General features: G+C 31.0%; 3 protein-coding genes and 2 non-coding genes across 5 annotated transcripts; 2 read left to right on the forward strand and 3 right to left on the reverse strand.

The window, feature by feature from the left end:
- Positions 1–803: 803 nt before the first annotated feature.
- Positions 804–3429, reverse strand: LOC113856010 (tetraketide alpha-pyrone reductase 1). The gene is made up of 7 exons (XM_027487633.1): positions 3394–3429; positions 3105–3261; positions 2640–2809; positions 2270–2458; positions 1953–2115; positions 1544–1736; positions 804–963 (listed from the first exon to the last, which is right to left on the reverse strand). The coding sequence occupies exons 1-7, from the start codon at positions 3427–3429 to the stop codon at positions 804–806; spliced, it is 1068 nt and encodes a 355-aa protein (XP_027343434.1).
- A 217-nt stretch (positions 3430–3646) lies between these two features.
- Positions 3647–3719, forward strand: TRNAR-UCU. The gene has a single exon. It is a non-coding gene; the product is annotated as a tRNA-Arg (tRNA).
- A 572-nt stretch (positions 3720–4291) lies between these two features.
- On the forward strand, positions 4292–4364 carry TRNAR-UCU. Its single transcript has one exon. It is a non-coding gene; the product is annotated as a tRNA-Arg (tRNA).
- An 8517-nt stretch (positions 4365–12881) lies between these two features.
- Positions 12882–13625, reverse strand: LOC113856011 (dehydration-responsive element-binding protein 3). Its single transcript, XM_027487634.1, has one exon. It carries the CDS (start codon positions 13548–13550, stop codon positions 12882–12884), a length of 669 nt encoding a protein of 222 aa, XP_027343435.1. The 5' UTR covers positions 13551–13625.
- Positions 13626–17708: 4083 nt separating this feature from the next.
- LOC113856668 (protein MODIFIED TRANSPORT TO THE VACUOLE 1) lies at positions 17709–20986 on the reverse strand. Its single transcript, XM_027488616.1, has 5 exons — positions 20780–20986; positions 19933–20691; positions 19618–19773; positions 18215–19132; positions 17709–17776 (listed from the first exon to the last, which is right to left on the reverse strand). Exons 1-5 carry the CDS (start codon positions 20984–20986, stop codon positions 17735–17737), a joined length of 2082 nt encoding a protein of 693 aa, XP_027344417.1. The 3' UTR covers positions 17709–17734.
- Positions 20987–21249: the final 263 nt, after the last annotated feature.

A 21249-nucleotide genomic window follows, 5' to 3' on the forward strand; every position in this document is an offset into this window, starting at 1 on the left:
CTTTTGAATGCTTAATTGTGGAGCATTTCAGCCTTATTATTTTCAAGGAAAATTCGCCTTATCTGAGAACTAGCTCAGAAGTCAACGGTTTTTTCCACATAGCATAGTATGTTAAAAGAAGCTTCTTGGCATTGAGTTAAATGTAGCAAGTTCCAATTTTTCTCATTGTCTCTTGTGTTTTAATTTCGTTAGTGGTTGAGGATTCTAGAAAGAGAGAGAAATGAAATCAATCTATCATCATTACTATTTATCCCTCTAAAACATCCACCACTTGCAACACCATTCTTCTTGTCTAACAAAAAAAGGGTAACTCGAAATAACGCATCATCTAAGAATTTTCCTGTTTTACAAAGAAGTACCCTTCATTTTTCCTTCCAGACATCCCACCCGTGTGCAATGGTTAACGATAAAATATTAAAATTCGAGGAAGCTATTCCACAACATCCGCAATTCTTTGGGATTACATTGTTAAAACATTCAAATGAGTTTTTCTATTTTTCTTTCTTTTTTCATTTTGGGTCATTTGATTTTGTCCTATTGTATATTTATTATTGCATTAAGAAAAGGAGCTTCTTGGAAAAAAATCCCCAGAAAGTACTTTCAACCGTAAATACAACAAGGTCTTTCTCACATTACAATTCTACAATTTAGATAAATTTATGCACGTACCTCAATGGCTTAAATTCAATTTTATTAAAATCAATTATACTTAATTTTAAATTGAACAAGTACCATCAACTTAACAATGTTATCGATAATTTATATTCACAGTACAGTCTCAACAAACAACATATGAAACTCGATTAAATTGCACCCTGGCCTTGATGAAGAATGAGATGGCCTTGCTTCACAAGTGATGCAATGCAATCATCGAACATTTCTTCAATAGACTTGAACTTGAATCCTAGATTCCTCAGCTTTCCAGTGTTTAGTTCGTAATATGGTCTATCTAATTTCTCGAACCTGAAAATGGAACATGACCTGTTACAGATACATACTTTTTTTCCTTAGCTGTATTTTCTTCTACAATTCCAACATGAAAATTTCAGAAGGAAAGTAAATTCCACCAATAGACTAAATCCAAGATAAAATCTTTATTTAATGCACACAGTTAATTTAAACGAAATAATATACAGATTTAAAACTAAATAATTAGTATGCGTACACTTGCAGTACTTACAACTATAGAGCACTAATATCAACAAGTATAAAAATGAAGTGCACAAAGAATCTAGGCCCAAAGCAAAACAACAGAGATATTAGAGTTCCTAATTCAGTCAATAAATTGCTGGTGAGTGTATGAAATTAACATAAAATTATAATGTAATAATTGGTATTACTCAAGTTAATTATTAAGTCATAAGTTAAATTTTCATTTATGAAATATGTTGCAAAATCAATTCATGTAATTAACTCAATACATATCCAATTACATCCCTGAGAACATTTTAGTGTTAAAAATATAATTCTTTAATATATCTTTTGTTAATTTTGAGGTTGACGATTAAAAGCAGTGGCAGTGCAATGAGAAGCATTGAGGAACCTTTTGGAGATGGGGAGGGTAGGATAACGATTGGCTAGCAATGCTGCCAAATCATGTTCATCCATCACTGTAGAGCTGCAAAGGTATCGGCCATGGGAAGCTTCATGTTCGTAAAGAAGGATGTGGCAAAGGGCAACATCATCAATATGAACGTATCCCATCCTCCCAAGCAATTGGAATTTCTTGGTTTCCCCTGTTAGTTAATTAGAAAAGGGATAGTACTCATAAAAAAATTATAACTTAATTAAATATTTAATCCTTAAAAAAGTTAATACTTAATAAAAAGAATAATTAAAATATAATTTTTGATCCCTTTAATTAATATGGTCTAAAAACTTAACAATATTTTAATGAACCACATACTAACTAGAGGATTAAAAATAAAGTACCAATAAGGGGTGGTATTTACCTTTGAGCAAGTCTAGAACATCAGATGCTGTAGAACATAAATCTGGTGGCAAGCTTGGTCCAATTATGAATGATGGCAAAATTGTCACTAAATTTATTCCATTCTCTCTGCAATATTCCCACGCTGCTTTCTCTGCCTTTGTCTTTGACATCGCATACCATGCCTTCAATTCATGTTACATCTAATAAGCCATCTTTTCTTATGAAGTGTGACCAATTATGTCTCAAAAACATAAATTTAAGCATAATTCTAAATTTAGCTTTTGAAATAATATGATGGGAGAGTAATTGAGTGGGCATAGCTAAATTAATATCCACCTGCAGTTTCTCGCAAATTTCCAATGAGCTCCAAGATGATTCATCTAATGGTACATTTGGATCAAAATCATCTCTTAGTCTAATAGTTGAAGACGATGATGTTAAAACCACACGGTCAAGGGCTGGATTCTTTCCACAAGAGCGCAACACATTTAGCGTTCCTTTCACTGCGGGTTCCAATATTTCTGACTATTTTTAATAAAACTATGTTAGTTCTCTGCTCTTTGTATAAAATTATAATATATTTTAAAAATATTTATAATAATAATTCATACATTAAAATAAATATATCTATTAATAAAGTAACGTATGAGTATGATATATGATTAATTTTTACAAAGAATAGCATGACGTGAGATATTTATTATACCTTGGGATCTGATATATGATTGAGTACAGGAGAGGCCATGTGGAAGACTCCTTTGCATCCCATGATCGCATTGTCGAAGCTGTTTTCTTCCATTAAATCAGCTTGGACTAGTTCCAGTCTCTCCTTAGCTCCTTCCAGCTTCCACAAATGTTCATACTTCTTCTGCTTCCCTGTATACACATACAAATAAATGTTTTTATGCAATGCGATTAAAATATCCTACTTTTCTCTACATGTATAAAACGAAAATATCTTTCAACATAATTAAAAAAATGTCTAAATAATTCCATTAGTCGTCTTCTTGTCAAATTACATATACATATCAAACACATGTCACCGAACAACACTTCTAAGTAATTAAATATAAATATAAATATATATATCAAACTTATTTATCTACTACTTTATGGCCTAAATGCATGCAGGTGTGTGTGCATGCATATATAAGAGAGAGAGAGAGCAGACCCAAATCTCTGACTGTTCCAATGACATGATAGCCAGATAAAAGAAGTCGCTTAATGAGCCAAGAAGCCAGAAAACCTGAAGCCCCAGTGACACACACTATGCCTCTTTTGCCTTTGTGTTCCATGTCACACCCAGTAAAACACCAAAGTCTAAGGCACTGTTAATGAATAAGGTGAGTGAAATTGTCTATATATATGAATTCATGCTTCCATGTGTGGCCTCACACAAGGATGTCATGACCAAACTAATCTAACTTTCTACTCTGACAAATGATGCATGGACGACCTACCTTAACTGGTCCAGCCCCTACTCTGTCAAACTCCATCCGTGGTATCTGAAGAAATTTTGGTACTCTAGAGTATTAATTACTTTTAATTTGAATTGTTTTTACTTTTACTTAAAAAAATTTAAAATAAAATTATATATACACAATGTAATGATTTTAAAGAACAAGTTCGAAAATCACCAAGCAACTTTATAAAAATTTTCAGTATTAAGTTTATTTATGATGATATTCCATTTTTGTTGCAAGTGGTCAACAAGCGCCCATGGCCTAATGGATAAGGCGCCTGACTTCTAATCAGGCGATTGTGGGTTCGAGTCCCACTGGGCGTGATTGATGTAATTATATTAAGTGTATCATTTTTTTTTTTTGAAAAAAAGTGGTTCTTGATTACATTTGCTACAAATAATTTCAAATTTATTTGTATTTTTTTCATTTTTCTAATTTATAGATATTAATCATGTTGAGAGGAAAATATATGAGATTTGGGGCTGAATGAAATGAAATTTAGGGTAATCATTTTGCCTCAGGCCCAATATATTTTCATTTTTTATATTAATTATATTATATTTAAGACAATAAAAGTATAAAATTGTATCTGTTAATGAGCCCAATTAAAGGTGGTCTAATATTTTTATTTTTTATTTTTTATTTTTATTTTGATCATTCATTTTTTTGTCTTTCTTATTGATCAACAGTTACTCATATTACCTCATTTGATTTATTATTATTTTTTCTCATATAATCTCGTTACTGTTTCTTATCATTGTTACATTTTTAATCTTACATTTGTGGGATTAGGATATTATCTATATTTTTCTTAAAATAAATAATTTATACAGGGATTTTGTTTTTTCTATTTGCATTTTGATTAAATTTGTATTTTGTATAAAGTCTATAAGAAGCGCCCCTGCCCTAATGGATAAGGCGCCTGACTTCTAATCAGGCGATTGTGGGTTCGAGTCCCACTGGGCGTGTAAATATAAAATGATGTTTTTCATGCTCTCATTTTTATTAATTAATAATTAAAAAAATAAGTATAAATTAGCTAGAAAATTATTTTATATACCTATTGGGCCATTAGGCAGAGATTGCTATCGTCCATTTTTTTTATACATCCTTTGGTTTTATCTCCCAACATGTTAATTAATTCCAAAATACACATTAGACAAACCATAGGGAAAATGCATGAGATTATGGGGACACCTTAGCACGTGATTAGATTCGTTGTGCCTTAGCTTCGTGGTCATTTTCCTGCCACTTAAATTCTGAATTCTCAGCTACAGATTACATCTCTTTACAACATGTTAATTAAAGAACCTTTTTTCTAGTTTAATTAAGATACAGTTCTGTTAATTGTGATGTATATTCCTTGTATATTGATTATATACAAGGAATTGGTATATGTGTTTGTAATGTTGAGTTATAAGTCATTTTTCACTCTCTTTTGACTATGTTTAATTTCTAAATAAGTGAATGTGTGTCTTTGTGTTTCACACACTCACAGTGAGACTTAGAATAGTTCATGAGAGGATTCAATCTTTCTTCTGAGAATCAGTTGGCACGTACTCTTTTGGAGGACTTATGCTATCTCCATTCTTAAGCCCATTAATCAACAACAATTGTTTCATGAAAATAAAAGGTATCCAGAACTATCCCCGACTTAAATATTCCAATTAAGTTGTTAGGACAATAAGTCGTCCTTGTGCTTGCTAGCTAGAAAAAAAGTGACAAATATTTTCAATGCAATGTGACTTGCCAAGATGGACACTTGTCCTTCTCGAAGAAAAATGTGAATCATATTATGGATTTTACTGATCATAATCATGTTATGGTCACCTTATTTGCTGTTTTGAATCTCATAATTTTGTTGTATGCTTTCTATGATTTGTGTCCTGTACTTGTACTTGTCAAAAGATAAATAGACAACTTATTGATATGAACCAAAACTCTTCTCTGATTAAGATTATTTATCGTTTCACCTATCATTAATTAGTTAGAAAAATTCAGCCAAAGGTTTGAACTTTTAGTGATAAGAGATGAATAGCCCATCAAACCAGCAAAGCAGGAAAGTTGGGTGGCTATCGAAGTTTTCTAAAAAGAAACTGTGGAAGAAAGAAAGATTTTTGTGGTGTGTGTGATTATCTTAAAAAATTGGATCGTACAATAGCCTTCTGATTATTGTATTTTTGCTGTGCATGTTGCATGTTAGGTATCGCTACAATAATTGGCCATCTCTGCTTTTAAATTAATTAATATTTGTAGTCACTTCATTAAGATCCTGCTATAGAAAATATTATTGTGATTATACAAGAGAGTAATCGTAATATTGTATTCTCAAGTGGTGGGTTCTTATATTAATGATTGTTGTGCATTGTTACTACTTTGTGTTATACATTTGTGTTGGTTGTTTTACTTTTTCAAGTTTTCCAAATTAATATTAATTTTGAAGAACAAAATAAATATGTTTGCATTCATTAATTAAGACTTAAAAATGGCATAATGCGTACACACGATGAGATGGAAAAGAAGGGGAGAAATCACGGCTTTAATTCATTTCAGTGAAGCCCCTATCAACATAAATGCAAAGGTATATACCATCTGATGATAAACATGTTATGTAAACCGTCAAGAAAAGGCATTTTTCATGATAATTAGAAACAAATGTTTGCATGCTTTTAGAAAGCGTATTAATTGTAGATGCAAAATATAAATTTCTTTTGTTTCAATATCTGCAGCTACTTCATTGTCAATCCCACACAAAATTTAGTCATTTTATACTGACATATATAGGGCAATAATTTAAAGCGATAATTGATTCTTTTTGAATGGGGGGGTTCTACCTTGCTATACCAATAATTGTAATGTTAACGTGCGAGTTTGAGTTTTAGGATTTGGTGTTTATATATCTTTATCATTTTTTTATCACGTTATATTATATTCATCATAGTGTTTTCAAATTTTAAACAGTGCCTCGCCAATAAAGCCCGTCATTATCAATGTTTATTAAAGTCTAGAAAAAGTGCCGGTCTTGGGTTTAATTCAACATAATACTCATTTTGTTCTCCGTATTTGGTGTCAATATATGATTACACTGTGGCCTTCTATACCCTCCACAAGTGTGCACTACACACTGTTTATTCCAACCCTGTCCCCCAAATGAATGCAATAATGGTAATAATGGTTACAGTTAAATATTTTTTTACTCTAATAATTTTGTTAAGTTCTCCAAGTGGGTAACTTGACCTATTTTTAACGTAATCAGCCAGTTTAATATAGTTTTAAAAGGTATGATAAAGATTTTTTCAATTGTATCCAAACAAAACCTTTGATGGAAATTGCATTTTTTTAATCAGATGAAGATTACAATCACTTTCAACAGACTTAATTCTTCCTTCATTTGGGTAGAACAATAAACAACAAAGTAGATGAGGAAAGAAACGGAGGATTACGAAAAATCGTCACGCTATCAGTGGAGTAGAAGACACAGGCATGCACTCAGCAAAATTTGCTTCTATAGATCAACAAATGAACAAGAAGCAAAGGGTCCAGCTTCAGTGCTAAACAGCTAAGCTTAAAACAGCGACTGAACTATCTTAACCACCAAATTCGGATTCATTTTATTGTACTTTGGTATAAATGTGGAACCGTCAGCTACATTGACATGTAAGGTTCTGAACCTACCAAAGCATTGGATCATACACATTTGGACTGTCCCTAATGACCAGACAGCACATTTCTTAACGTATGCTTAACTAACAAGCATATATATATATATAAATATTATTCATGTTGCATGCTTAAAAAAATCCTTGTTATTCTTAGAAGATCATATGATGAACATATGCTTAATTTTCTTACATTTATAAGTCAACTAAAACACTTATTTATTTGTACTGTATCTGTGATCAAGTTGAAGTTTTATTATAATTCTCAAGGCTTAATTAATTACCGTTGCATCAATTACAGATGGCAGATAAGCATTACAAAAGCTAAGTAATCTAAACCACCAACTACTGCCAAGTTCATTGTCCATTGTCCTTTTCAAATTTGTAATGAAGTTTGGGGACACTTGGGTCCACAACAAAAATGGCACAATTGTTTGCTTCGTCATACCTAATTATTCAACCATTTATGTTTAGAGAGAAAAACTGATTAACGAAGTGTATCGATTAATCGATGATTTATTTAAACATATTTTAAGGAAAAAATAGGATACTTCTTATAATTGCGACAATTTTAAAGTTGGCTTATATATCTATATATAAGATACGTTTAATTGCTCGATTAAAAAGCGTATTAACAAATATTTTAATGGAACTTTAATGGGTTCCATTACATATTTTACTCCATTTATTATAGTTAATAAGACTTCGATTTCTTAAAAACTTAAATTTTGCCATTTAAACTTTTTAAATGACGAAATTATCTTTTTTATTCGTGAAAATAACTTTTTTTCAGCATCTCATTTAACAAAGTCAGACTTTAATTCTTATAATTTTTTCTATTTTCCACATTAGTACCTTAATCTATCTACCGCTAGTCCTTTTAAATATTGTGATTGTATTATTTGATTTTTTTAAATATTATAATAATTATTTATTTTTAAAATCACATCAGTACTTAATAGATAAACGAACAAAAACCTAATAGAAAGACTAAAAATGTTTTTTTTATTAAAAGATCAAATGAAAAAATTATAATATTTAAAGAATAAAAAGGTATAATTAAATATTTTAAAAGTATTACAATAAAGTCATTTAATTAATTTCTTATTTAAAATACTCATATTCTTATTTTTATTTAAAAATATTTATAAATTGAACTTACTAAATTATTTTAAACATTCTTACTTTTAAAACCCTCCAATCAAAATGTAAAACTTTACTTTAAACAACAACAAGTCCGAAATTCCTTTGCTATGAAACATTAACTTCACATCATATAAAAAATAATAATTTTTTTTAACAATTCTATTTAGATTTCAAAATTATCTCAAACTTTTCATTATTTGAATAGAAAAATAAATATTTAATGATTTTGTGTAAAGGAGTGAATGACGAAAGGAGATAAGCGTGATATATTTTAAAAATTAAATCCAAACAGAAATTATTGAAAAACTAAAATCACAATAAATAAAATAAACGGAATAAAAAATATAATTAAAAATTTAATATTATTTAAGGTAAAATTTATAAGATCGAGTCAGCATTGACCATGCAATATTACAACAGCAACTTAACGTGCAATCTTGAGGAAGAAAATTGCTTTTATTTAAGAGTGAAAGGAAAAGAAATATAATTCATTAAATTTTATATAAAAATGAATGCTAAAATTTATTTATTAATATATTTTTATATATTAAATTTGAATATTTATTTTAAAGTAAAAAATTTCCTGAATCTATTTTCAATGCTCAACCATAGGACCTAAAACCACACTGTCAATAATTAATATATTGAGACACAACAATTCAGAGCTTCGACTTGAGGATTGAGACATGATTGACAGAAACAAAGCCAGGTTCCAAGGCTTTTTCTTTTTCCTTCTTTTGTGTGGGCATGCAAATGCCTATCAGCATCATCAACACATCATAGGCCATTTCTCGATTAAAAGGTTCTACAATGAATGACTTGTTCCAAAATTGTTAAACATAAATTATAAAATAAAGAAATCTAGAGATATAAAAAAAATAAATTATTTCAAATTTGATAATATTGTAATTACATTACAATAACATAGTGTAATTTAGAGAAAAGATTAATAAAATATTTAAAAAATTTAAAATGTTTTAATAAAGATAATTAAAATAGTTCATATCTTTAAATCTAGGTCGAATGGTTGATAAAATTATCATTCGCGACAAAAAAAATATTCTCAAACTTTTAACGTAGATATATACATACAAAATTCAAAACTTTTAGCCAAGTTAAAATATCTTCCACTAATTTACTTACCTGTTTGTAAATAAATTATGTTTTTTTTCCTTATTAAAGTTGTTTAATATTTTCGTTTTTGTATAATAACTTTTAAAAATGTGCTGGAGAACATAAATAATTGGTTTAGGTACACCGTTGAAAAAACTTCTTAAACACTTAGTTTTAAAATTAATTACTATGCCCAAATTTGTAGTTGTCATTTTAAGAAAATAATATTTATCTATCACTTTAAACTTTTAAGATAATATTAATTATTAAATAGGAGAGAAAAATAACAATATATGGAATGCTAAAATAATAAACAAGAGAGATAAATGATATAAAAAATATAAATACCTTTAATAAAAATAAGGAGAAGAGTTATTTTCTTATTCTTTTTTTATCATATTATTTTTCTTATTCTAAGTATTATTTCTTTTAATGGCAAATAAAAAAATTGGAGAAAGTAGTTAATTATCCATGTATTTTGATACACCAATTCTCTTTTTTCTAGCACCTCATTCTCAAGATTGTGTCCATTCAAATTTTTTTTTTACGTTTTTTAACTTAAAATATTAAAAATCACATAGCAATTGGTCATCCTCATGCAATCATATTTATCACATTATGGTTCTTACTAATGTGCCACAGTTGAGGCAAAGTTAACTTTTAGGGGAAGAGATTAATTTTCTAAGATAAAAAAAGAAAAAACACATGAGAACTTTTATAAATTATCTAATCTAATTAAAGTATACATATATTCTTATTGTTATTGGCTTGAGTAGATTACCAACTTCATAACCACCTTCCAATATAAGTTTATTGAACAAGTTTTTCCCTTGACCATCTGCATTTCACTCAATTACTCTCCTTCTATTTCTTGTTATCTTTACAAAAGTTATTTCTTCTAGAATTCAGTGGATTTTTAGTAAATCTGTTTGCATTTGTTAACAAGTGCACACAACTACTCCTTCTCCATTTTTTGTATAATATATAAATAATTAATCTACCACAACCAATTATATATATTAGTTAATGTCCCTAAACCCTAAAGTTAAAATGTTATTTATTTTTTATAATTAAGATTAAAAATATGAACACTCTTTTTTGCAAAAAAATCAGAAAAATATTAGTTAAAAGAAATATTTATTTATTCATTCAAAAATTCAATAATTTTGTTAATAAGGTGCGATTAAAGAACTAGTTATTAAAATAATAAATAGCATATTTTTGTTGAAAATATAAAAAAAAATTACAGGATAAGTGTATTATTACGTTTTCTAACTGGAGAATTTTTTTACTGTCAATAAACTTTTATGCTACCAGTTAGTTTGAACATTTATTAATATATAATTTATATTAATTATTATAAAAATTAATAATATGTAATTGAATGTCTCTGTTGCATGGTCAACGTATTTAAATTAAATTATCGAAGGTCAAACAAAATGTAAAGGAAAGATCATTGAAGACTTTTCAGGCAAGAAAGTACTATAAAGATTAATGAAGAAAAACAAATTTAAAATGGAAGATGAAGAAAATATCATTGAATGCTTGTTAAAGAAGATTAAAAAAGATAAGCACACCGATTAAGTTATTACTTGACACTTTGTAAATTAGAGGACTTGATGTCTCATTGTTTCAAGTTATTTACGTACATATGATGGTAGTTATTAGGCCTTATTTGTTATAATAAATTTGATGACAAGTGTTAACATTAATATTTGGTTCCTCTAACATTAATATACCCATGAACTGGGCACAAACCTTAGTTGTATTTTAGTAAGCACTGTTTAATGTAAAAGTAAAATTTTTTACACAAGTATTTTTAAGTCACCTTATTCTAAAGAGAGAGAGAGAGAAAATAAATAAATAAAAATTCAGCCATACTAACAGTATACTGTACGGAGGTTTAGATTAAAATTGTATATGAAAGTAATCCACACACATTGGAAAAAATGTATATCAAAGTCAAATTAACAACATAAAATTTTGTATAATTTTATACAATAAAACTCGATCATTTGTTAAGTACGTGTGTTTGAAACAAACTAGCAAGTGTCTCATGTATTATGTTAGTATTTTTTTAATCTAAGAAAAATATTTAAAATTTAAAGTTGTGTAGTATTAATTGAATAAATAAATATATCATTCAGGAGAGAAAATATTTATTTTAAAAAATAAAAAAATAAATAGTGGAAATCTGAGATGAAAAATATATAATTTTTTAAGTAATTAAAGTTTATATTTAAGAATTTTTTTTCAACTTAAGATAATTCTTTGAAAATCATAAATAATAGTTTGATAATTCCAAAAAATATATAAATAACTATAATAAAAATGTTTTAATATTTAAAAGTAATCACTAAATTTATAAGGAGTTAGGTCCAAATTATCTATCTAAATTAATTATTTGTTACTTAGGAGTATCCTTATTGTTATTTAATCCTAAGAGAATGATCAAGTGGAGGGAGACAAAGTCTTTGACTTGATAAATGCAAAACTTTTATAAATGTTATTTAAGTTTAGTGGTTTTCTTTTACAGTATAAGGAGACTCACCCTCCTAAAATTTGATTAATGAAAAGATGTTTATTATGTATATCTATCAGTAAAAGGAAAAATATTTTTTATATACAATTTTGGATAATAATTTTTATTAATTTTTATAACATACTTCTGTTCATATGAAAATTCAAAATATAATAAATAAAAAAATTATATTAAATTCTTTAATATATCAATAATAAATTAAGAAATGTATCGAATAGATAGTATAATATTACAATAAATAATAAATTAAAAAGATATCAAATAATTTCAATAAAATTTATATTATTTAATTTATATAACTTTTCTCTCTTTTATCAAAATGCAAAAGTAAAATATATTTTTAAAACAAAAATTTACTACTTTAAACACTTAAATTGAACCTTTCAATTCTACAAACTTAATATAACAAAATCAAATAAATGAAAAAAAAATAGTATTAACTTAAACACATTAATGTACATAAAACATTGAATACACTACAAAATTAAACTCTCGGTGTATATAAATTTAACAACCTAGAATTAATTACTAGTCTCCTCACTGGATGCCACCATATCACAGAAAGTGAATATAAAAATGTAAAAGAAGCAGGAATCATACTGGCTACAGGATCATTAGAGAGAAAGCACAAATGTAATTTTTTTTTCCTATTAATTCTGATTCCATTTTATTTAGTTTATAGTTAGAAGGAAATTAATATGTAAAGGAAAAGAAAAGGTGTGTATTGACAGATGAATCAAGAAAGGAGCAGAATGAGGGTGAGATTGAATTGAAGGTGAGAGAAGAGAAGAAGTACGAAATTGAAACATTAAAGTGATGGAACTAAGCACCAACCGCTGACCAGTCACCAGAGAGATCGAAATAGCCAAACAGTGTTTGATGACACATTTTGATAACAGATGAGAGAGATGAATAATCCATCACCCACTCACTTCCAACTACTTCGGAACTTCCAATTATGTCCGACACACATGTTTACTTTTGTTTAGTTTATCCAAAATCATTGAACTTCCGAAAGCTAGAAACTAAACCAAACATGTTTTCTGGTGAATCTCACACCCATCGGTCCCAAAGTGGAATCCACACTCGGAGCTTTCTATGATAAAACTCTGTTCCCCAAACATCATGTCAGAAAAACTCGCCATTGGGGTCGGAGGGTAAACCCAACTATCCACCGAGTCGATAAACGCGAACTCAGTTCTCGAGTCCACCGAGTCGAAGCTCTCTTCTATGTTGGGAAGCTCCACAATCTGGCTTAGCTCAGAGGACTCTGACGAAGGCGAGGAGTGTAACTTGTGAGGGTCGAATTCCACCATGGCGGCGGCTTCTGCAGCCGCGGCTTGGATGTCACGTGGGGTCAACGTGACGGGTCTGGGGAACATGTTTGCAATGTTTGGAAAGTTGAGGATCGCTGTGTGGCCCTTAATGCTCAGAGATGCAACATCGTGGGCTCGTGCTGCCATTTCAGGGGTTGCAAAAGTTCCAAGCCAGATGCGTGATTTCTTGCGGGGCTCACGAATTTCTGACACCCATTTGCCCCAATTGCGCATTCGTACTCCGTGGTAAACCGGGTGCTTGCTACTGTCTCTGTTTCTCTTGGGCCTGCTCTGTTTTCTGTCCTCTGTTTTCTGTGAGTTTGAGTTGGAGTTGCTGGTGCTGGTGCTAGCAGTTTCGTAGCAGTTTGTTTCCGTCATTGTTACTCAGAATCGGAATGTTTGGTGGCACATGATAGAAGAGTGAATACTAGGGAGTAGGGAGAGATATCATAGGGTGTGTGTTGAGCAGAGCATAAACAGAGCATATGGGTTGGCCTTTTGTAGCGAATGATACGCGCCCATACAGGATATAGCGACCCTTGACCTACCAATAATATATTTCATGACATTTCATATTGTAATGAGTATAGGTTTACTAGTTGAATGGCAAAGAAGAAAAAATTGAAAACCTTTATGAGTAACATAACTAACGCGGGTTAAAAATAGAAATGCATAAAGGGAGTATATCATTTTTCCTTTTCTTGTGTGTGAAAGATTTATTAGGTTAAGTAATAATAAGTATATGGTTATGTAGGAGAGAGTGTGTGGAAGAAATTTCACTGCCAATTCGTGTCTTCCGCACTTCGCTTAGAGGCATAGACAATGTCTACAGAAGCCACTAGCCTTTGTTTTTTCATTCATAAATTTTTCCTTCTTTTCTTCAATTTTTGGATAAGGACTTGAGAGGTTAATTGGTATGGAAGAAAATTAAGCACCATTTGTAAGAAAACAAGATAAATAATCTCTGCCACGAGCACATTAGCCAATAGGATTAGGGAGTCTAATATTCCATTAAGGTCTTAATCATCCTTTGTAGGATGATTGCTAGAAAGAAACATCTCTACCATAGGATGCTTTTTTCACATCGTTGTGCGTGTTACTGATTCAAAAGCATTCATTCATTCCACTTGAGGACTCCATCCAATTTTCCAATGTTCTAGAGATGTGGAGGAGAGGGGGGTAGCTCTTGCTATGGATTATTTAGAAGCTATCCCTGTCCATGTTACTATGATGTGACACTTCAAGATGGGACTATAATTGGGTGCACTAATCCCTCCAAAGTTTAAAAGTAATGACAGATGTACAAACAAATATCTGACAAATAATTTCAAAAAAATCAATTATTACTTTGCAAGTTTGCATAGATCTTGTTACTTTACATACTTGTATTTTCATTTGTGCATTATCCCACATTTTTTTTAAAAGTAGCTGACTGATTAAGAATTACTTTCAGCAATTTAAATTTAACAAAAGTAATTTGTCAGCATAAATATTTATCCATTGTTATATTTATCAAGTTTATTAATATCAGCTTTTTAAGGTTGAAAATAAATAGTTAATAATAATAAATTTTTATTAAAAATATTTATTATGTTTTTATAATTTTAATATAATAATTATAATTCTTTTAATTATAACTATTTAAATTCACTCTTCACTCCTAAAGTTAATAAAATTCTATATTTATTTATATTTTATTCTTTCTCTCACAGTTATTTCAAGAAAGAGGACAAAAAAAATCGGTATCTCCTATGGTGTTCCCTACGGCTACGGTGGCAGCTGGTCTAAATAAAGTCCTCCAATATCATTTTTTTTTTATTCATCAACTAAATTGATTTTGTATTTTTAAAGTAAAGTGGTGTAAAGTAAAAATAAATATTTATTCATTATTATTTAAAATTTAAATATTTTATAAAATCTATTTGATGAAAATTATTTTTTATATATATTTATTTTACAAAAACTATATTTTTATAAATAATCAACTTGTTTAAAATAAAATCAATCATTGATTAAGTAAAGGTATTATTTTATGGTTCATTAATTCGATTGTAATTTAATTACGATCAAACTAGTAACAATAAAAAAATGCATTTTAATACCATATAATATATTAAAAACTTAAAATTAATCCATGTAAAATTATAAAAATTACTAAAATTTTAAATTAGCGTAAACTAATTTTATAAATATCCTATAAGATGAAAATTATAATAAATAATAATAGTAATATTTTATATGTATATATAAAATATGAATTTTTTTAAAAATATTTTATATGTTTTTTTAAAACAAGTAAAAAGTACTTTTTGCGAACTGTTTGGTTCAAACAAATATGTATTGTTAATTTTTGCTTGATTTTGACCGATTCTAAGTTTCACCATTTTTTGAAGTTGCTTGAATTGATTACCAGATTAGTTTATAGTCAAACTGGGTGATTTGGTCCAATTTTAACAATCATGTAAATAAGTTAGATATATACATCATCACATTAATGTTTCAACTTTGTTAATTATGAAATAAGTCTTTAACAATATATTTGAGAATTTTAAAAGTGAAAAAGTAAACTTTTTATTTCTGATAAATTTCATAATATACTTTTTTAAATAAAAATAGAAAATTATATCAACATAGACTTAGAATAAAAAACTTTTTGATGTAGACCACAAAAAAAAGACTAATATGAGCTACAAAGACTTGTTCCACGGTAATCAGAATAAGAACCTTGAGTGTTCAGTTTAAAAACATTTTTTATTTTTACTTTAAATAAAAAAATGTTATCTTATTTTCATTTCTTGTTTTTAAAAAATAAAAAATAATTTTTAATTATATTATTTTCAATATAAATATTTTAAAGCATGAAATAAAATAAAATAATATTTTTGTAATTTAAAAAATATTTTTCAAACAAAATAATACTTACCTGTTACGTAATCCCTCTTTGTTTCTTGTTTTTTCCTACGGAAACAAATATGCTAATCTTTTGTTTCATACACTGCTGACACCGCCACTGGGCATTCCAAAGTCTCAAGTGTCAATGTCAAAGGAAGATTGCAAAGCATAAGTAAGAAAGTGCAGAAATTTGCTTCATGAAAGCGAGCATGCACATATACAGGTTTTTGAGGAACATCTCAACTTTGAACTCTGAAGGGGTGCAATAGAGACCAACTTAGTACACGTTTCTGTTAACATGAACCGTGGAATCACGAGGAAAGTGATCGAAGTTTACTGTACATAATACAATTTTACCTTCCTTTCTTCTTTTGCTGCGTTGATTACAAATTCATATATGTTAAATCTTTATTGATTACAAAATTGTGAGGGTCGAGATCACAGGTATTAAGAAGGGGTTCTCTGTTCCGGTAGCTATGTTCCAGACCCCCCGCTTTGGTGTAGGATCATGGCCTTTTAAGTATGCCAGTGCTTTAAAATTATAACTCAACAAGTAAAGAAGTGTTGGACTTGGAAGTGCATTAAGTGCTGCTTGGCTAGTGGAGATGGTGGGTGGGGAGCAATTTGCTGAATGGAATTCTAAATCTTTTTCATTAGATAAAAACAAATATGGGAACGACTCCAACCGTTAACTCAATTAATTGAATTCTTACTATTTTTTTTATAAAATTTCATTTTTACACTCGTTTTTACATTCATTGAAAGAGTATCTATTTAATATTTTACAAGGAGAGTACAAAAAATAATGTGAAAGAAATGTTTTTCTAATGATTATACCCTTTCCATTTCAACTCCGCATGCAATGCAACTAGTGTGGGTGTGGCAGCTAAGAGCCCGCCCAACAGGCGCCCTGTATGCGGGAATTGAATAGTTGTCGATTTACTTTTCTCGAGCAATCGAAGATCAGCATGGAAACAATTTTCTATCTTGTTTTCCTCTGCATTTGGTCATTTTCAAAATGCAAAGGAATCAATATTTTAAAACACTGACATATAAAAAGATTTTACAACACCCTAAGAAAGCTGAATCCGACTGAACAATTGAACCAATAATGAAATTTGTTTGTAACGGGTCCTAGATTTACAATGGACATTAAAGAGAAGGGACCATTTTCTATGGAGTTTTGAGAACGAACAGTGTGTGAAAGGAACAAACAAAACCATAAATACGGCAGCAGGAAAAAGCAAGAGAAGGAATGGTGTCAGATGTGCCCATACGCTAAAGGTAAGGGAGAAAGAGGTGTGGGATTTTATTGCTAACAGTGCCTGAAATACAGTTAGGAATTTTATTGTTAAGAGCACCTGAAATACGGTTTGAAAATCTTAACTACATACAAAAAGAATTCGAGAAAAAGGGAACACAACATTCTATTATTCATTTTCCATTTAAAATAGAGAATCGGTAGTAACCATTTTCTCTTCTTCCAAGTGCAATATGTTTGCTCATATAATTTTTGTTGACATGGACGAATCACTTAACGTCTCCAATGCTCCATCATGGTAAAGAAGATAAACTTTCTTCATAGGAAAATACAGACCAGTTTTATCTCCTCGTGTGAAATCCACTACAGCACCATAAATATCTCCCCACAACAGTACAATTTTGAAATTTCAAATCACTCTCCTCGGATCATATGCAGCCGCAAGATGGTCCTACAAGTATCAAACAACGTGATGAAGTGAATCAACCGAAAGCAAGACAAAGTATTGTAAAAAAAATATAATAATCTAGTTTATCAAACTCAAGCTTATTTTTCGCTGAACCAGAAATCCACTTCATCCATCAAGCAGAAATCATGACCTGACAAGGTATTTAATAGTTCATTATGGTAGCTACGATTTGGTATTCAAGGTGTTAAATTATGAATTTCTGATGGCATCACAATTTCCACGTAAAAAGGTTTGTACGACAAAGAAAATTACTTGTTTCTCAAGATAAGTCACATTCAAATGATTGAATTACACTCGAGCAACATAACATTACTGAACAAATTTGGAATCTACAATGCAGAAAAATTTCCATTGCAGACCAGTACAACCCTTATAGTAAATTACTGGGTGGTCAACATAAGTGATTACTCCCAGACTTACCGAGATAAAATCAAATGCTTTAGTTTGTTCTTTCATTGAACTGTTGGTCGGGGAGCTAGGAGTTTGAGTTGGAAAATTTGATTGGAATATGTCCGGAAGAGGTGTTCTTCCATTGGGTCCAGCAGTTGCAGAAGTACCACCATCTTTCTTGTTGACGTTATTAAAGTGTTGGAAATTAGCCATTGTTGCCAGAAATTGCTGCTGAGCGAAGAGGTTTCCTACGGAACCATAATTAAGTGGCTTAGAAGAATATGGCTGATTTAACATAATGCCAGGCTGCATAGTATAAGGTAGATGACCCGAAGGAAACATGGGATTTACGTTGAAGCCTTGAGAGCCCAACATGCCACCTAAATCATTGTCAGGGGCCGGATTGCTAGCATGATTATTTAAACCAGAAAATAAAGATTCAGATTGCATGGCCGGAGATGTTGCTTTCTGTTTTGTACTTGAGGTGTTTTCATAAATGGACAAGCCAGCCAATAAATCACCAACAAACTCGCTATTATTTCCATGCCTGGAATTAGAGGCAAAAATGTCAATACTTTCAGGTCCGCTTCTAGTACCCAGACCATGACTCACATTATGACCCAGATTATCATCACCAACGGTCATCCCTGAAAAGAGATCATCTGCATGCTCTTTGTTTTCATTAAAATCAAATGACACATCAGAAAAGGGGTCGTTATCATTTTTTCCAAATAAATTATCAGCCACACCCAGAGGTGTGGATGTTGTCAGATTTGCTACATTTTGATTTGTACTCTTTGTAGTATCATCATTTCCATCATAGTCATTCAAATTACCAGTGTCGATCAAGTCAGGCAACTCAGCAACGGCAACAGTCTTCATAGTCACAGCCTTCTCTGAATTAATCGCACAGCTGTTTAGTTGGTCTCCACCTAAGAGACCAAGAACCTGTCCATCAAAGGGCCAAGTGCTAAATTTAATCACAAAGTATTAATCTTTCAGCCAAAAGGGTTGTTCTCAAACTTATCTGCTTCCCACTAAGCTATTTGGTAAATGGTGATTCCTTTTGTTTGTATAATTTGACAAAAAATAAAAGAAAGAAGTGCACAACGTTTTGCACAGCTCTGATATATAACCAAAATTCTCTACCAGTATCTATACTTTCATACTAACTATAATGTAATCAGCCCATCAAGAATGTTTCACAATTTAAGATTTTATTTTAATAACCCGGGGTATGACAACACATTCTAGACATGATAGAAACTTTTAGCGAGATGATGACAGAGAGGCATAATACCAATAAGGAATGCATCAGGATCTAAAAAATATTGAAATCTGTGTAAACGGCACACATTTTGAGTGGATATAAGAAGCGGGAAAGAATACAAGCCAGATTATCAGATTTATCAGGTTGATTATAATAAGGGTACCTTGTTCGCCTTTTCCCTCAAAGAAGCTTGAGGAGATTCAGAACATCTCAGCACGACATCATTATTTTCAGAAAAGTAAGACGCCATTCGTGAAAAATGATCATCATCCTTCTTTCTAAGGATGGACTCAAGGACACAAACAGCTTTCATGCGAACCTGAAAAAGTTGTTTCCCAAAGAGTCAAAATAAGATGACAAATACAAATACATCAACATGCAGCAAATATCAAGGGCAGATTTGCCTAATTGACACATGCATGCATGCATGCATGCGTAATTCCGTATTTTTGCAGAAATGTAAACATAACAGACATGCCTGCCACATCGGAGATTGAAGCTTTCGTTCAAGGGCATGACATAAATCCATGGCATCCAACTTTGCAGCCTCAGTTAAAAAAACCTGAACGGCCTCACGAGTTGGTTGCAATCGCACACCTCCAGAAACCACCACCGTCTCCAGCAACCTATCCTCTCGTGTCTGTACCTTATTCTCTTGATAACATGCATCGGAATCCCCAATTGACATTTCCACCCTACTCACTGTTGAATCTTGATTCCATGCTCCACCAGAAGTTCTTTGAGTTTCATTACGATACGTAACCAGTTCATATCTGTCGCCACGTTCAGTTTCTTCAGTGAACGAGGCACGAAGATTGCAGTTCTTGTAGGTTCCGCGACCAGTTTCATTCTTGATAAGCGAAGAATGCCCTTGCGTCAAGGCACTGAGTCCCTGCTTAATGGTTGCACTTCCAATATCAACTACTTCACTGAGAAACGATTTCTTATTATCCTGCAAAGGCACTTCAAAGTTCGTGTTACCAAACCCTTGTATGCGTCTGTTGAGATCAGAGGCAGCAGGATTTGACGGTGGCTTGTTGTTGTCATCTGCAGAGAAGACTGCGAAGATAACATCTTGAGCAGTGTCTCTAACAGCCTTATTCAGTGCATCGCCTTTCAGAGGATCCAATTCACCCTTGTAGTGTAGCAATTGACGAATTGCCACTGCATGTCTCTGCATTTCCCTTTTGAACTCCGCATTGGACTTTCCAATCGTGTATTTGATTAATCTCAAAGCCTGTACATGGCGAACACAACATAATAACACAGTGATTTGAATCTGAATTGAATAATGTAGGTTTCAATCTGAATTGAACAATCTCAACCTTGTGTTTGACAATGGGGCTCGAGTGGTCGAGGCGTTTGAGAATGAAGTCTGAGAGTTCCTTGACGATAGTAGGATGGGAAGAACGAAGGAGTTGGCAGATTTCTTCTAGTTTGTAGACAGGAGTGACTTTGTCTTCATCGGATGTAGCTGAATCGATCAAGCGCCATCTCCAGTACGATTCCACCGCTCTTCGACTTGATTCCATTCTCTTTCAAAATCTGATTTATCAAAACGCTGTTTCTAATTTGCATGAGAAAACTTGGTGTTCGGAATTTGGAATGGAATTGCTAGAGGCAGAGCCATGAACAAAGAAGACAGAGGACAGAGAAGGTGCCACGTGGATTTTTTTGGGCACCAAAAGTGAAAAATCAGCAAAAAGGTGCCGCGTCATTTGCTGACTCACCCGAAACTTCATTCTGCACCCGGCGCGTACGTTAGCAGCTAACCCTACCGCAGTGTTTGGATGCT

Source organism: Abrus precatorius, unplaced genomic scaffold, assembly GCF_003935025.1.
Source record: "Abrus precatorius isolate BTA unplaced genomic scaffold, Abrus_2018 Scaffold11, whole genome shotgun sequence".
Lineage (NCBI taxonomy): Eukaryota > Viridiplantae > Streptophyta > Magnoliopsida > Fabales > Fabaceae > Abrus > Abrus precatorius.

Bases quoted from the DNA above. Each gene is read 5' to 3' on its own strand.
- LOC113856010 (XM_027487633.1), bottom strand. From the start codon at position 3,429: ATGGAGTTTGACAGAGTAGGGGCTGGACCAGTTAAG. The intron at 3,262-3,393 runs GTAGGTCGTCCA...ATTCATTAACAG, and splicing joins TAGGGGCTGGACCAGTTAAG to TGCCTTAGACTTTGGTGTTT. The intron at 2,810-3,104 runs GTCTGCTCTCTC...ATGTGTATACAG, and splicing joins TGGAACAGTCAGAGATTTGG to GGAAGCAGAAGAAGTATGAA.
- LOC113856011 (XM_027487634.1), bottom strand. From the start codon at position 13,550: ATGACGGAAACAAACTGCTACGAAACTGCTAGCACCAGCACCAGCAAC.
- LOC113856668 (XM_027488616.1), bottom strand. From the start codon at position 20,986: ATGGAATCAAGTCGAAGAGCGGTGGAATCGTACTGGAGATGGCGCTTG. The intron at 20,692-20,779 runs GTTGAGATTGTT...CGCCATGTACAG, and splicing joins GCCCCATTGTCAAACACAAG to GCTTTGAGATTAATCAAATA. The intron at 17,777-18,214 runs GTAAGTCTGGGA...TGATACTTGTAG, and splicing joins AAGCATTTGATTTTATCTCG to GACCATCTTGCGGCTGCATA.